General features: G+C 38.0%; 2 protein-coding genes across 6 annotated transcripts in view; one reads left to right on the top strand and one right to left on the bottom strand.

Moving 5' to 3' along the window:
- The window catches only part of Amn1 (antagonist of mitotic exit network 1 homolog), a 36,066-nt gene extending 34,650 nt beyond the window's left edge, over positions 1-1,416 (top strand). For all 5 annotated transcript variants that reach the window (XM_015493209.2, XM_048802496.1, XM_048802497.1 and 2 more), the window contains exon 7: positions 927-1,416. In XM_015493209.2, coding sequence (XP_015348695.1) covers positions 927-1,000 — 74 coding nt within the window. In that variant the 3' untranslated portion in view covers positions 1,001-1,416. The remainder of the gene's footprint in view (positions 1-926) is intronic.
- Positions 1,417-7,830: 6,414 nt separating this feature from the next.
- Etfbkmt (electron transfer flavoprotein subunit beta lysine methyltransferase) lies at positions 7,831-14,874 on the bottom strand. The gene is made up of 4 exons (XM_015493207.2): positions 14,578-14,874; positions 11,960-12,386; positions 9,083-9,213; positions 7,831-8,306 (listed from the first exon to the last, which is right to left on the bottom strand). The coding sequence occupies exons 2-4, from the start codon at positions 12,271-12,273 to the stop codon at positions 7,963-7,965; spliced, it is 789 nt and encodes a 262-aa protein (XP_015348693.1). The 5' UTR covers positions 12,274-12,386; positions 14,578-14,874; the 3' UTR covers positions 7,831-7,962.
- Positions 14,875-15,293: the final 419 nt, after the last annotated feature.

Genomic DNA, 15,293 nt, shown 5'->3' with positions numbered 1-15,293 from the left:
TTTTTTTTTTTTTTTTTTTGGTGCTGGGGATTGAACCCAGGGCCTTGTGTAGGCAAAGCAAGCACTCTACCAACTGAGCTATATCCCCAGCCCCTCACATCTATCTTTTTTTGCAGTCAGTTTTAGATTTTTAAAAATCTGACTTAAAAACGAGTGATAACATTTTATTATTTAAAAAGTTATACCAAACTTAATCTGTAAATACAATCTATATTGTAAATACAACATATTTTTAACTCAGTTATAAAATTGTCTAATTTAGGGGCTCCTAGACTTGTAAATTTTATAGGCCAATAGAAATTTAAAAAGTGGGCCCAACACACATTTTAAGAAAACAAAATTAAGCAAAAAAAAAAAAAAAAGTTTATTGCAAGCAAGAGAACTAGAGTGTCCAGGTGTAGTGGCACATGCATATAATCCCAGCTATTGGGGAAGCTAAGGCAGGAGGATTGCAAGTTTGAGGCTAGCCTTGGCAATTTAGTGAGACCACATCTCAAAATGGAAAAAAAAAAAAGGGTGGTGGTGGTGGTGATTGGGGTTGTGGCTTAGTGGTAGGATGCCCCCAGGTTCTATCCCTAATATCACCACCAAAAAAGAAAAGAACCAGAGAGTGTATAGAAATGGGAAGTTATTATCATTGGGAGAACAAAGGTTTACATCATTTTTTGTTTTTGTCTTTTTTTTTTTTGGTACAAGGATTAAACCCAGAAGCACTTAACCACATCCCCAGTCCTAATAATAGGGCTACCATTAATTACTGACTTATTCAGTTGTATACTATGCTTCATATATCATCTTATTTAAATAAATCTTTTAACTAATCCTAAGAGGTACAATAATTATCATCATCCTCAATTTATACACGAGGAAACATTAAATATCTTTGACTATGTGAATTAATACACTATTATTATTTTCTTTTATAGATCTTTCACGAGAAGTCTTGGATCAATTAGTAGGCCCAAACAAACTAAAGCAAGTAATGTGGACTGTGTATTGATGCTTATTGAAGCTTATGTAAGCTATGAAAGCTCATCAAAACTCCTTTCCCAGGAAATGGTCTGTAGATATTTGCTTTCCACTTAATTTAACATTTTGTTGTTGCCATCGTCTTATTTCAGCTATAACTCTGAGAATCAGCTAAATCTAAGTATACATGTTTGTGCTTTGAAGTTAACTGGACTTAAACATTCTAATATTGCTATTCATTGGATGAGTCATTGTTTATGAAATGGTATTCTAGCATGAACTCTGTATGGGTGGGGGGCTGAGTTTTGTTTCTTTAATAACAAAGTGTAAGTGGTCTGTTTTACCTCAAGACTTCCTTCTCCTAGTAGGTATTTGAGCTGTTATAAGAGAAATTTACTGATATAAACTTTAGGAGAATTCTAAATAAAGATATTTCTAAAAGTATAATTACTTTCTTAGCTCTGACTCTTACTTTCCTCAAGTATTTAAATGATCATTTGCCAAAAGCAAAGCTGAAGATTAGATTTAGTAATTTTTCACAGAACTTACATATTTCTTTTTTTTTAAACAGAGGTAAATTGTAGTTATTACATGGATTCATTTCTTCACATCTTATTCCATCAGAGCTTACACTATAATGCATCTTATAGCCGATGGAATGTCATAGTTTAATTGTCAAGAGTTTTCTGTGTTTGATAACATTTTTTTTTCTTTTGATACTGAGGATTGAACCCAGGGGCGCTTAACCACTGAGCCACATCCCAGCCCTTTTATATTTTATTTAGAAACAGGGTCTTGCTAAGTTTCTGAGTCTAGCTTTGAACTCATGATCCTCTTGACTCAGCCTCCAAGCCACCAGGATTACAGACATGTGCCACTGCACCTGGCTGGTGGTATTTGAGTTTTCAATAATTAATTAAAGTTGGAAACATATAGAAGAAATAATTTTATAAAGGTTTTACATAATTGTTTTAGAAATGATTCTAGAGAATATTCTACAATGTTTAACATGTATTTTACTGTTCAAATTCAATTCCTTTTGAAAACAAAAAAAGCAGAACATAATAAGGATCACATTGAATATAACAAAAGTTTCTAGGGGTTATATTATGGACTCTGCTGTACAGAATATACTTCATATATTTAACATTAATATTGTTTTAGAATTTTAAAACTTAAGCTGGGTGCAATGTTGCACACTTGTAATCCCAGTGACTCAGGAGGCTACAGCAGGAGAATTGCACTTTTTTTTTTTTTAAGAGAGAGAGAATTTTAATATTTATTTTTTAGTTTTCGGCGGACACAACATCTTTGTTTGTATGTGGTGCTGAGGATCGAACCCGGGCCGCACGCATGTCAGGTGAGTGCGCTACAGCTTGAGCCACATCCCCAGCCCGAGAATTGCACTTTTAAGACCAACCTTGGCAACTTAGCAAGACCTTGTCTCAAAATTTAAAATTTTTAATAAGGGCTGAGGATGCAGCTCAGGGTAGAGTGCCCCTGGTTCAATCCCCAGTATGGAAAAAAAAAAAAAGGAAAAGAAAAGAAAAAGAAAAATGCCCAACTATTCTATTCTCCTTTACCAAAGCCAGAACTCAAGGGAATTTTTACCAGTCCAACTGACCTGGAGAAAATCAAGTGCCCAACTCCAGCCCCCTCAACCCTTCCACATGAGAGAAGGGAAATACCCAACTCAGTCCATCTAAACTTCTCACCAAGAGAATGGGGGAAAAAGAAAAGCTGAGAAGGTCATAGGTACACAGGGTGACTCAAAGACTGAGACCTAAACACAGAACTACAGAACACATCCCTTTCTTCCACACTTTATCACCAACCTTATCAGTAGGAGAGGTGTAAGGTATTACCCACCTCCTTATATCACATATCACACCTTATTGCAAGCCTCGGATCCCAAGAAGGAATCTTGAAGTTGGGCATGTGGCTTCGTGGTAGAGTGTTTGCCTGATGTGTGAGGCCTGGGTTCAGTCCCCAGCATGGGGGGGCTGGGAGGAATCCCTAGGGAAACCCCAAAGTAGACAAAAACAAGAACACTAGAGAGAATTTTAGCCTCTTAACACTTATCCCTAGGGAAACCCCAAAGTAGACAAAAACAAGGACACTAGAGAGAATTTTAGCCTCTTAATACGTAGTAACTACAGAATCCAAGCCTTTCTTTAGGGAAAAAACAAAGGCTCTGGCAGACTAGAACATGGGTGGCAAGCATGGAGCCCACCATGCCAGTGTGGGCCTGAGGCACAGCAAGCCAGGGCCTGCAAACTATCACCCTGTGTGGGGGCCTTGCCAGTCCCCATGGGGAGTGGGAAAATGGAAATGGTGGCAGACCCAAATGGAAATTGCAGAAAAGTTACTTAAGGACTGAACAATATCTCTGATGATTAAGACCTGATTAGCATAAATTTGAACCAATAGTGTTGACCCATGAGCTACATAAACCCCTAGACAGCACACTCAAGCAGCAACCCCTATCTTACCCTGAAAGAGCTCTGTCTCTTTTCTTTCCACTTGAATAAATCCTGCTCCTTTACATTCAGTTTTCCCTCTATGGGTTTCTTTCTTTGAAATTGTGAGACAAGAATCCGGAAAGAATAAATTGGTGGTGAACTTCTGGGGTCTGCTGTGACACTGGTGGGCATAGCCTGCCATTAAGAGCTGCAACACACCACTCAGTAGTAGTGGAGAAGAATCCAGCTTTGTCAGCTGCACCCTCAGAACTGATGCCGGCAGGTATCCCCTGTTGTGATTAGCTGATAACACTAAATGGCCTTTCCCAGCTACAGCAGCTTCCAGCTTAAGCAGATCCCACCCACCAACAGAAGAGGAGAATCTATTTTAAATGCTAGTTTAACTGCCAGATAATCATAAAACCTCATACTGCCTTAGTTTACCTGTTTCTTTTACCCAACACAACTTGTTCAGCTGTTAACAAAAAATTACAAGGCATGAGAAAAGAAAAACTGGAGTCTACAAAGACAAAGCAAGCCATCGGAACCAGATTCAGACATGACAAGAGATTTTGGAATTATCAGACTCGAAATTTTAAATAACCATGAATATGTTAGGGGCTCTGATGGAAAAAAGACAACATGTAAGAACAGATGAGTGATGTAAGCAGAGATAGGAACTCTAGTACAAAAAGGAAAGGTTAGAAATAAAAAAACGCTATACAAACAGAATTGAAGAATCCTTTGATGGGCTCATCAGTAGAATAGATATGGCCAACACCAACCTCACTGAACTTGAAGATATGCCAAAAAAAAACCTTCCCTAACTAAAAAGCAGAGAGAAAAGCGAATGAAACAAAAACAGCATCCAAGAACCATGCACAATTACAAAAGATGTAATACAAATATGAGAACACCAGAAAAAATAATAGCTCAGTGGTAATGTTCCCCTGGGTTCAGTTCCCAGTACTGGGGGAAAAAAAATCACATTATTAGACTTCTCTTCAGAAATCATGCAAAGGAGAGAACTGAGTAAAATACAGATAATCTCTGACTTAACTTTTTTCAAATTTATGTCGGTACAAAATTGATATGTATTCAGTAGAAACATACTGCAAATTTGAATTTTTATTTTCCCAGGCTAGTGATGGACAGTATAATACTCTCTCAAGATGCTGGAATGGCACCAAGCCATAGCTTCCCATCAGCCACCCAAACACAAGGGTAAACAACTGATAATCTAAAGCATCTTGTGTTGCTAGCCTATGATGGTCAGTAGATATGTTAACTCGGCTTTCTATTGTTAACAAAATACCTGAGAAAATCAACTTAAAGAAAGAGGGATTTGCCTGGTATGGTTGTGCATATCTGTTATTTCCAGCAATTTGGGAGGCTGAGGCAGAAGGATTACAAATTCAAGGCCAGCCTCAGCAACTTAGTGAAATCCTTTTACAAAATAAAAAAGGACTGGGGAAGTAGCTCATTGGTAAAGCACCCCTGGGTTCAATTCTAAAAGAGAGAGAGAGAGAGAGACATCCACATCCAGACTGTAACAGGTTAGGTGTATTAAATGCATTTAAAAAAATAAATGTGTGTGTGTGTGTGTACTATTTATATATATGTAAACATATATAAATATATATATATATATAAATAACACACACACATGTCTATATTTAGTTGTTAATAGACCTTTATCTTATTTAAATGCAGTGCTGATAAGTTAACCCAGTGTCACACATAGTAAGCAGGTGCTCTACCTCTTGAGCCACAATCCCAGCCCCTAAATGCATTTTTTTTTAATTGAGTACCAGGGATTGAACTCGGGGAGCACTCAATCACTAAGCCACATCCCCAGCCATATTTGTATTTTATTTAGAGATAGGGTCTCACTGAGTTGCTTAGCACCTTGCTTTTTTCTGAGGTTGGTTTTGAACTTGTGATCCTCTTGTCTCAGCCTCCTGAGCTGCTAGGATTTTAGGCCGTGCCCAGCCCAAATACATTTTTTTTTTTAATGTGGTGGTTTTTTTGTAGTTGTAGATGGACAGAATGCCTTTATTTTTATTTTTGATTTTGATTTTTATGTGGTGCTGAGGATCAAACCCAGTGCCTCGCATATATTAGAGCTCTGCCAGTGAGCTATGGCCCCAGCCCCTAAATGCAGTTTTTTTTTTTTTAAAGAGAGAGAGAGATGAGAGAGAGAGAGAGAGAGAGAGAATTTTTTTAATATTTATTTTTTAGTTTTCGGCGGACACAACATCTTTGTTGGTATGTGGTGCTGAGGATCGAACCCGGGCTGCACGCATGCCAGGCGAGCGCGCTACCACTTGAGCCACATCCCCAGCCCCTAAATGCAGTTTTGACTTGCAGTATTTTCAATTTATGATGATCTTATCAGTACATAGCACCATTCTAAGGAACATCTGTACCTGAAATGTGGAAAGAAAAACACATCAACTTAAAATTCTATATACAAGGAAATTATCCTTCAAAAGTGATGGAGAAATAAAGACTGTCTTAGGCAAAGAAAAATTGGGGTAATTTGTTCCCTGCCTTGCAAGAAATGTGAAAGTATGTTCTTCAGAAAGAAAGAAAATGATATAGGCCAGAAATATAGATCTACATAAAGAAAGGAAGAGCATTAGAGCAGTGAATGAAATCAGAATATTTTTTCTTTTTAGCTGCTCTAACAGAGAATAGTTTAAAATAGTTACAGGTAATAATAATAATAATAAAAGTATAGCTTATGGACAAATGAATGACAGCAATGGTATAAGGGACAGGAGAGAGGGACTGGGAATACTCTGTTTAAGTAATTGTGCTACCCATGAAATAACAGTACAGTTTACTTGTAAGTGGATTTGGATTAGTTGTAAATGTAAACTTCAAACTCTGGGGCAACCACTAAAAAAAAAAATTTTATGAGTATAATTAATATCCTAAAAGAAGAGAAAAAAATAGAATTATAAAAATGCTCAATTAAAACCAGAGAAGGCAGAAGAAAAAGAATGGAAGACAAAAAAAAAAAAGAATAGGAAATATTTATTTATAAATTTGGTAGATATTAATCTATATATATCAATAATCACTTTAAATGTGAATAGTCTTAAGAAAAATCTGTTTCTTAAGCTATTAAGTCATTTCAGGGCTCACCGATATGTACTTGGGACACTAAAAAATATTTTAAGTAACATTTAAATACCTCAAAAATCTTGTGGCCCCCTCATAAATCATTGAGGGGATAATCGATAAAGGGTTTGTAGATGTTTAAACTTAATTCTACTCTTTGCTTAATCAAATTTAATTCCAGCAATGCTCTAAAGTATAATTTTCTCATTTTGCTGAAAAGGACAATAACCAGGTTAGCATCTTTAATTTTCAAAGAATACAACAGTAAAATTAATTCTTGCCAAATATCCAATGTCACTGTAGTTTGTAATTTCTAATTAACCAAAGCTGAATCAAAAGGGGGTTAAATGGGACAAACTATGTTATATATATTTATGAATATGTCAGAATGATTCCCACTGTTACGTATTACTAGAATTTACTAATTTAAAAATTATTTTAAGTTGGAGGTTTATAATTTTGGTGGTGGGTACTAAAGACTGAACCCAGGGGTATTTTACCAATGAGCTACATTCCCAGTCCTTTTTATTTTGAGACTGGGTCTCATTAGGTTGCCCAGACTGGTCTAGAAATTGTGATTCACTTGCCCCAGACTCAGAAGTCACTGAGATTACAGGAATGTGCCATCATTCACAGCTGGATAATTTTTTTTTAATGTACCATTTCCCCCCCCCCCCAATACTGGAGATTGAACCCAGCCACACTCTTAGCACTGAGCTATATCCCCCAGCTCTTTTTATTTTGTATTTTTGAGACAAAGTCTCACATGTTTCATAGGCTGACCTGAAACTTACCATCCTCCTGCCTCAGCCTCCCAGTCACTGGGGTTACAGCATAGACAACTATGCTGGACTTTAAATACAGTATTCTTGCTTGGTGCACCCCAGTGATTCAGAAAATCATAGGATTACATGTTTGTATTCATCCTTAGCAACTCAGTGAAACCCTGTTTCAAGAAAAAAAGGGCAGCAGGTGGGTGGGTGGGTGGCATGGAGACATATTATATATATATCAGTGGTAAAGCACCCCTGGATTCAATCCCCAGTACCAATTAAATAAATATTCTTACTCATCTATAGAAACAGATTGTGCTACAGTAGCTAATTCTTCTCCACCATTTGGACTGCACACCACCACTAATGGGTATTGCTTTCTATAATCATATTCCAAAAAACTAGATGAAAAATTGCAGATAGAGATTTCTGTAATTGGCATGCATAGAAATGAAGAATTAGTTAATGATAAAGACTGGCAACATTTTAAACCTTCATGTTTTATAAACAAAATTTTCCATTTAATGGGAACTACATTCTTTAAAATAGAGAATTAGCTTCTGTAGACAAAAACATTCAGGATTAAATCCAAACAGAACAACATTCATATTTGAAAGCACTTTGATAACTCAAGGCCGAAAATCCCACACTGTGCTTGTTGTTAGTCCATTGTTTTCCTTCCTGGTAGCCTCTGGAAGTGAATATTCTACTATTTTGTGCAACTGATGCTGAATGCTGTGTCCACTGAACTGGGGCCGCCCAGGGTCACCAATCAGTACTCGAGTTCCGTAGGTCCAAAAGCAGTTCTTCAACCACTGATGAAGACTATCTGCAAGATCTTCATCATAAAACATATCTCCAAGTACAACAAGTTCCCACTTATCTTGTTCCAAATTCAAAATGTTTTTGGTTAAAATGGGAATAGGATCCAGTTGGTTCAATTCACAATTTAGTGTAATAGCCAGTCCTGCAACTTTACAAAAGCACATAATGAATTGGTATGTTAGCATATGCCAATAGGCTATCTTAGTTTCCTGTTGATTCAATAACTTTTAAAATATTCTAACAGTATTTTTTCCTTTTCATGGAAAGTTGTTTTTTTAGGTAAAGACACCTAAAATTTATGCCAATATAAGTTATCTGCTGCAATTTCCAAATATATAACTAGATATCCTGAAAGCAAAACAAACAATACAGAACACCTGGAAATATTGGGATTTGAGGAACATTTGCTGATTTTAATAACTAGGCTGTCTTTTTTTTTTTTTTTTGGTTGTTTTTAGTTTTATTGTAGACAGGGAAAAAAGCCCTAGACTTGAGTAAAGGCAGCAAGTTATAAGTGTAGACAAGAAGAAAATCAGATAAAATTAAAATTTACCTGTTTCAACTTGGGCCCTAATGGAATAAAAATCTCCTCCAAAGAAACATGCTTATCCTCACTTGGGTTTTGACCAAATAAACACTACTTAGATATTTAGGAGATTCCTAGCCCGGAAACCAGCATAAGCATTCCCAGTTGGTTTCCCTTGGGGATATCTGATGACACAAATACAAATACTCTTAGGAAAAAACGTATTGCCAATTCTGGCCTCAGAGGACTCCCAATGTCCTACCAAACATAAGCTCACATTATCAGATTATAAAATACAAATGACAGTAAGATATCATTTTGAAGCATCTGTACATATTTATTCTGGAAGAAAATAAAAAAGATGAGCTTGAGATATTTTTAAGTATGAAATTCCTTACTCGGGTCTATGTCATTGGCCAAGACCCTAGATGCTCCACTCTTCTTAGCAGCAATAGCTGTAGCTCCACATCCACTTCCAATATCTAATACAGATTTTCCTCTGACAACATCAGGATTATCCAAAAGATACCTTAAATAAAAAGAAGAACACGTCTTAAAGAAATGGGAAAATGTTAGGAGAGATCATAATATAAAAATGTCTTTGGGTTTGACTGGGCAAAGAAACAGTAGAACTTAGGAGAACTTGGTACAAACTTGCAAGTTGTATTGACTAGACTGAGACAAACAGTTGATCTATAGAACTGGGCAGAGGTGGCAAGGAAAAGAAATTAGTTCATTTGGTCTTTCTATTCAGGTGAAGAATAGTTCCACACAACAAACTAATCACGCTCTTCAAGTCAATTTAAAAACAAAAAAAATTAGGTTGTCTTACTATGATCCAGGAACTACCAAGCACCAGAAATTAAGACTGAGAAAATACTGCTATCGTCAGAACTAACTAGATCCAATATTCACTGTCTCCTTTTGTTGGGCACCATAGAGAGATTTTATGTGCTATTTGAACTGTTCTGTGACCTCTTTGGTAAGGCACAAAGTCCAGTTCAACCAAGGAATTTGGGCTGGGATAAGTAGTTACCAAAAGTAAAGATGTATGAGGAAACACTGAAATAATGTCAACCCACAGATGATACAAGGATTGGAATAACAAGAAACAGTGGGGACTTGTTGCAAAGGAGAGGTGTTCATGCCTAACGAGAAAGGCGCTACCAGCTAATTGTTGCTGCACTGAGTTCTAGTGTGATAGGTATTCCTATTTTTCAAAACAAAGTAAAATTTTATATAAAAATCTCCCATATTTTTAGTGTTAGTAACTATTTTTTATTTTTTAAGTTTACAAATTCAGCTGGGCTTCAGTGGCACACACCTATAATCCCAGGGGCTCAAGAGATTGAGACAAGAGAATTGCAAGTTCAGGGCCAGCCAGCCTCAGCAACAGTGGGGCACTAAACAACTCAGTGAGACCCTGTCTCTAAATAAAATACAAAATAGGGCTGGGGATGTGGCTCAGTGTTCAAGTGCCCCTGAGTTCAGTCCCCAGTACCAAAATAAATAAATAAATAAAGTTGACAAGTTCAGTCAGGCACATGTTTAATTGTAGTGATTCAGGAGACTGAAGCAGGAAGATTGCAAGTTTGAGGCCAACCTCAGCAATTTAGTGAGACTGTCTCAAAATAAAAAGGGTTGGGGATGTAATTCAGTGGTAAAGCACTCCTAGGCTCAATCCCCAATACCCTAGGGAAAAAAAAGCATTTAAAAAATATGATGTAGCTAGCTGGGTGTGGTGGTGCATGACTATAATCCCACTGACTCAGGAGGGCAAAGCAGGAAGACTCAAAGTTTGAGGCCAGACTCAACAATTTAGCAAGGCCCTAAGCAACTTAGCGAGACCCTGTCTCAAAATAAAAAGGACTGTGGGTGAAGCTCAGTGGTAAAGCACTAATGGGTTCAATACCCAGTACCATAAATAAATAAACAAAATGATGTAACTAAATAAAGCTTGAAGTTTGGGCAATATAACAATCAGAAAGTTGGAATTGTTTCGCACCACCAAAAAAGCTTTCTAGTCCTTGGACACCACCCCCCCCCCCACCAATTTCTATGTTTAGCTGGGTGTGGTGGTACACTTCCATAATCCCAGCTACTCTAGACAGGAAGCTAATCTAAGACAGGACGTTCATAAGTCCAATGCCAGCTTTAACAAAACCCTGTCTCAAAATTTAAAAATAAAATAAAAAGGGGAAAATGTATTTCAGTGTTAGAGCACCCATGATACCCTCTCCTAAAACTTCTGTTTGCATTTGCATAGTTTGCATTTAAAACTATTACAGCTATGCATGGTGGCACATGCCTGTAATCCCAGTGACTCAGGAGGCTGAGGCAGGAGGATCACAAATTCAAAGCCAGTCTCAGCAATTTAGCAAGGCCCTAAGAAATTTAGTGAGACACTGTCTCAAAAAGTAAAAAGGGTTGGGGATGTGGCTCAGTGGTTAAGTGCTCCTGGTTCAATCCATAACACTCCAAAAAAGCAAAAAATAAAACTATGTACAACGTGTATTATATAGGCCAATACCATTCCTGTAAAACAAAGTCCTTATCCTTTTGTTTCATTCCTCTCTCACCTCAAGGCATAACCAGATGAAATCATTACCAATGCTAGAACAAGATTAGATTGACATGCCAACTAAGCTCTTGCCTTTGTTCCAACAGCTATTTTTTAATTAAAAAAAAAAAAAAAGCATAGTGTGGTTATGGGCAACAATGCCCTGAGACCTTTGTAGTACAAAGAGTTGGAAGGTGGGACTTAAAAATGCATATTCAATTCTAAAGTTCCCCTGAGATGTCAATGAGCCAATAAAGAAGAAGGAATCCTTGAGCAGCCAGTCACACCTCTTGTTCTATGGGAGAACAGGCAACTACTACAAGAGGCAGGGTAACAGCACCCCAAACCATGGACAGTTAGGGACTTAAGCAGGCCTGTCTTTTGGGTTTTCATCTTTTTGCGAGAGGATTAAAAACAAAAAAAATGAAGAGTCAGAGGGAACTGAAAGAAGAAAGGATCTGTGACAGACTTAAAGAAACCCTTTTCAAAGCTGGGCACAGCCAGGCAGGGTGGCCCACTACTCAGGCAAGGTAACTCCATCTATTTCCAGAGACTGAAGCAGGAAGATAGCAAGTTCAAGGCCAGCCTCAGCAACTCAGCAATACTGTGTCTCAAAATAAAAAGAGTTTGGAATATAGCTCAGTGGTAGAGGGCCCCTGAGTTCAATCCCCAATATTAAAAAAAAAAAAAAAATCCCATTTCCACAGGGCAATACCTAGACAAGGCTTGGCCTCCTGGCCAGTAAATTGCCCAGTAAGGATCACTGTGGGGCCACAGGTCAGCTCTTTCCCACCAGAACTTGCATCTAGGGGTCAAAAGCCGCAACTGGATTTCAGGGGTGAGGCTGCCACTGCTGGTGATTTCAGTGTTCTCCTCCAGGAAAGCTTTCATTCCATGGTCCAAAAAGCTTCCTGTTCTTCTCCAGGGACAGTAACCCCAGGGTAACAGGAGGAAACCACTGCCTCTTATAGTCTTCAGAAGGAGACCCCAATGGTTCCTGGGAACTTTCCAACCTAGGCTCCAAGCCATGAGTCGTTTTCCAAAACAGTTCTTTCAGTGTTGCTGTTCATAAAGGCTGTTCCTCATGGGAAAAGAACAAGAGGCTGTCTCCCAACTTGATCACAACTGGAATCTCTGCATCTCTAAAAGCAAAAATAATACTGAAAATTCCAAGGCTAGCCAACATTTCCAGATCCTATTACAAAATAAAATATTTTAGTGTAAGTTCTTTATCTGACAATTCACAAGTGTAAGTTCATGTCAGAGGAAAGCTTTGGTGCATCACCTTAGAAAAATCCAATTCTCTGTTGCCTTTTCACTATGAAATGTTTTAATAATTTAGAACAATAAATACACAAGCATTTCATTTGGGGAGAATGCTCCAAAAAAAAATGCCTGTTACATAAAATAAGGTAGATCTTTAAAGTTCTTTCATACACTTAACAACACACTTATCTTTAAGCAGGCATGCTTGGCAACTGAACAAAATCAGTCCAAAACAGACAAAGCCCCCTGTCTTCAGGAAGCTTATAATTCTACTGGTGGGACAGAGCAGTTAACAAGACAAACATAGGTTTTGCCCTTTTGAAGTCTAGCCAAGAGTTGTGGGGGTAAACAAATTATACTATGTGCAGAGGTGCACAAATTATATTGACTATATCATTTCATTAACCTGTGACCCAGGTATAAAAATTTATAGTATGTAATACGTAATATTATTATTAATTATATAATAATATAATTATAAAACTTCACAGGTATAAAAACTTATAGTATGTAATACATAATATTATTTAATTATATAATAATACAATTATAATATGAACATATATAAACTCTAGATTATGATTTCTAACCTATTTTAATAGGCCTGTGTAAATTTAATTGAACAACCGAAACAATGGAAAAATTGGAAACTTTGGACTTAAAGATTATCATACCAGCAAGTGTAAGGACACAAACCTGTAGACCTAGCTACTGGAGAGTCTGAGACAGGAAGATTCCTTCAGCCCAAAAGTTCAAGGCCACCTTGGATAACATAATTAGACCCTAGCTCAAAAACAAAACAAAAAAACAGTTGTCTGCCAGGCATCATGGCACATGACTGTAATCCCAGTGACTCGGGAAGCTGAGGCAGGAGGATCTCAAGTTCAAAGCCAACCTCAGCAAAAGCGAGGTACTAGGCAAGTCAGTAAGACCCTGTCTCTACATAAAATACAAAATGGGGCTAAGGATGTGGTTCAGTGGTCAAGTGCCCCTGAGTTCCATCCCCAGTACCAAAAAAAAAAAAACAGTTGTCATATCATAAAACAATGCAATCAAGATTCAGATTTTTCCCCCATGGGAAAAAACACCTTATAAATTGAATTTTACTAAAGAGACATCAACTCCCAAATCTCATTCTGTAAATCTCTGAAGATTTGATGTTGCTAAGCTTGACTGCAGATTTTTTCCTACAGAAAAATACCTTGATAAGTAGGAATGAGGAACATCATCTTAAACAGAAATCAGACACAGCAGTTGTTTAGAATCTGGTATTTTGTTTGTTTGTGGTGCTGGGGATTGTGGTACTACCTCTGAGCTACATCCCCTGCACACACACACACATACTTTTTTTCCCTCCCTGTGGTAGTGGAGATTGAACCCATGGGAACTCTACCACTGAACTACATTTCCAGCCCTTTCTAGTTCAAACTTATTTTGAGGCAGGGTGTCACTAAGTTTCCTAGGCTGGCTTTGAATTTGTGATCCTCCTGCCTCAGTCTCTCAAATCACTGGGACTACAGGACTGCGAAGGGCATAAATGTTTTACAAAGTCTTGTATCCACCCAATATTTAGACTAGGGAGTCAAAAATCTCGAATGCCTACAAGTGTCTAGACATGATAAGTGACTGATAAACGATGTTTGTAGGATATCAGAAGGGCTGCGGCAAACTAGAGACTGCTGCCAGGAACAAGTTGTTACATCTTCCAATTTCTCAAAATAATCCAGATATTTATGCATAAACTCCCACTAAAAAACTGGCAATTCATTCAAATATCAAAAAAACAGGGCAGGCCAAAGACTTCGGACGGTATTAGTTATCCCACATTTATGCCTGGGGATCCAAGGGATCCCTAATGTCCTGACCTCCAATAGACTACTTATGCTTACCAATATAGGGTTATCCCTTCAATCATACACTTCTAAGGTTTTAAAATAAAAAGGGCAAATATGAGGTTATTTTTTTATTTGGACTCCATGTCATCAAGACCAATGCTTCCCCCTCCCACCCTAGCACCAATGAAGACTCGGTTATGAAGCGCTTGTTTGGTGACCTCCTGATACATACGTTAAATGTTAAGATGACGGGACTAGAACAGGTGCTTTGTGACCATGATATTGTCCTCCAGGGGAGGCCAGGAGTCGATCTTAAAGGAGCGGTCCTCCTGGTCTCCTCTGGCTTTGCTAACGCCGCGGTCGGAAGGAAAGCACACCGCACGATTATCATCTGTCCCCGCGACTCTTCACGCTCAGTACAACCGCGCGCCAGGCCGAGGTCCCACGCTGAGGCGCGCGCCCGAGAAAGGCAGACAACCGGGTCGCGGAGCTTCCGGGCGGGCGGCGGGACCACGCGGCCCCGCCCTCCTTCCCAGCAGCGCTTTCGTTTTTCCTCCACTTTAAGTCTTAAAGGGGCAGCAAGTGAGAAACCAGAGGGCGACCTTCCTTTCCCTCACTTAGGAAATGGACTGGGTGCAATGTTTGTCAAAATCTGATTTTTAAAAAATTCATTCTGAAACAATGTACGCAGCTCCTCCTATGTGCAAGTCACACTTCTAGGCACTGGACATACAGTAGTGATTAAAACAGACACTTGCAAGCCCCTTGTTATAGTCTAAATTTAATCAATACAGGTTATAGGTTATAAATTATAGATTAGAAATTATGGGTTAATGAAATATTAATTAGTAGGAATAAAAGGATTATAAGAATTGTATAAAATTAGTAATGATAAGGTACTCCAATATGCCATAGTTACAAATTTAAAAAAAAGTAACAATACAGCAA

Source organism: Marmota marmota, unplaced genomic scaffold (genome assembly GCF_001458135.2).
Source record: "Marmota marmota marmota unplaced genomic scaffold, marMar, whole genome shotgun sequence".
NCBI lineage: Eukaryota > Metazoa > Chordata > Mammalia > Rodentia > Sciuridae > Marmota > Marmota marmota.
This window is presented reverse-complemented; position numbering and strand designations above follow the sequence as displayed.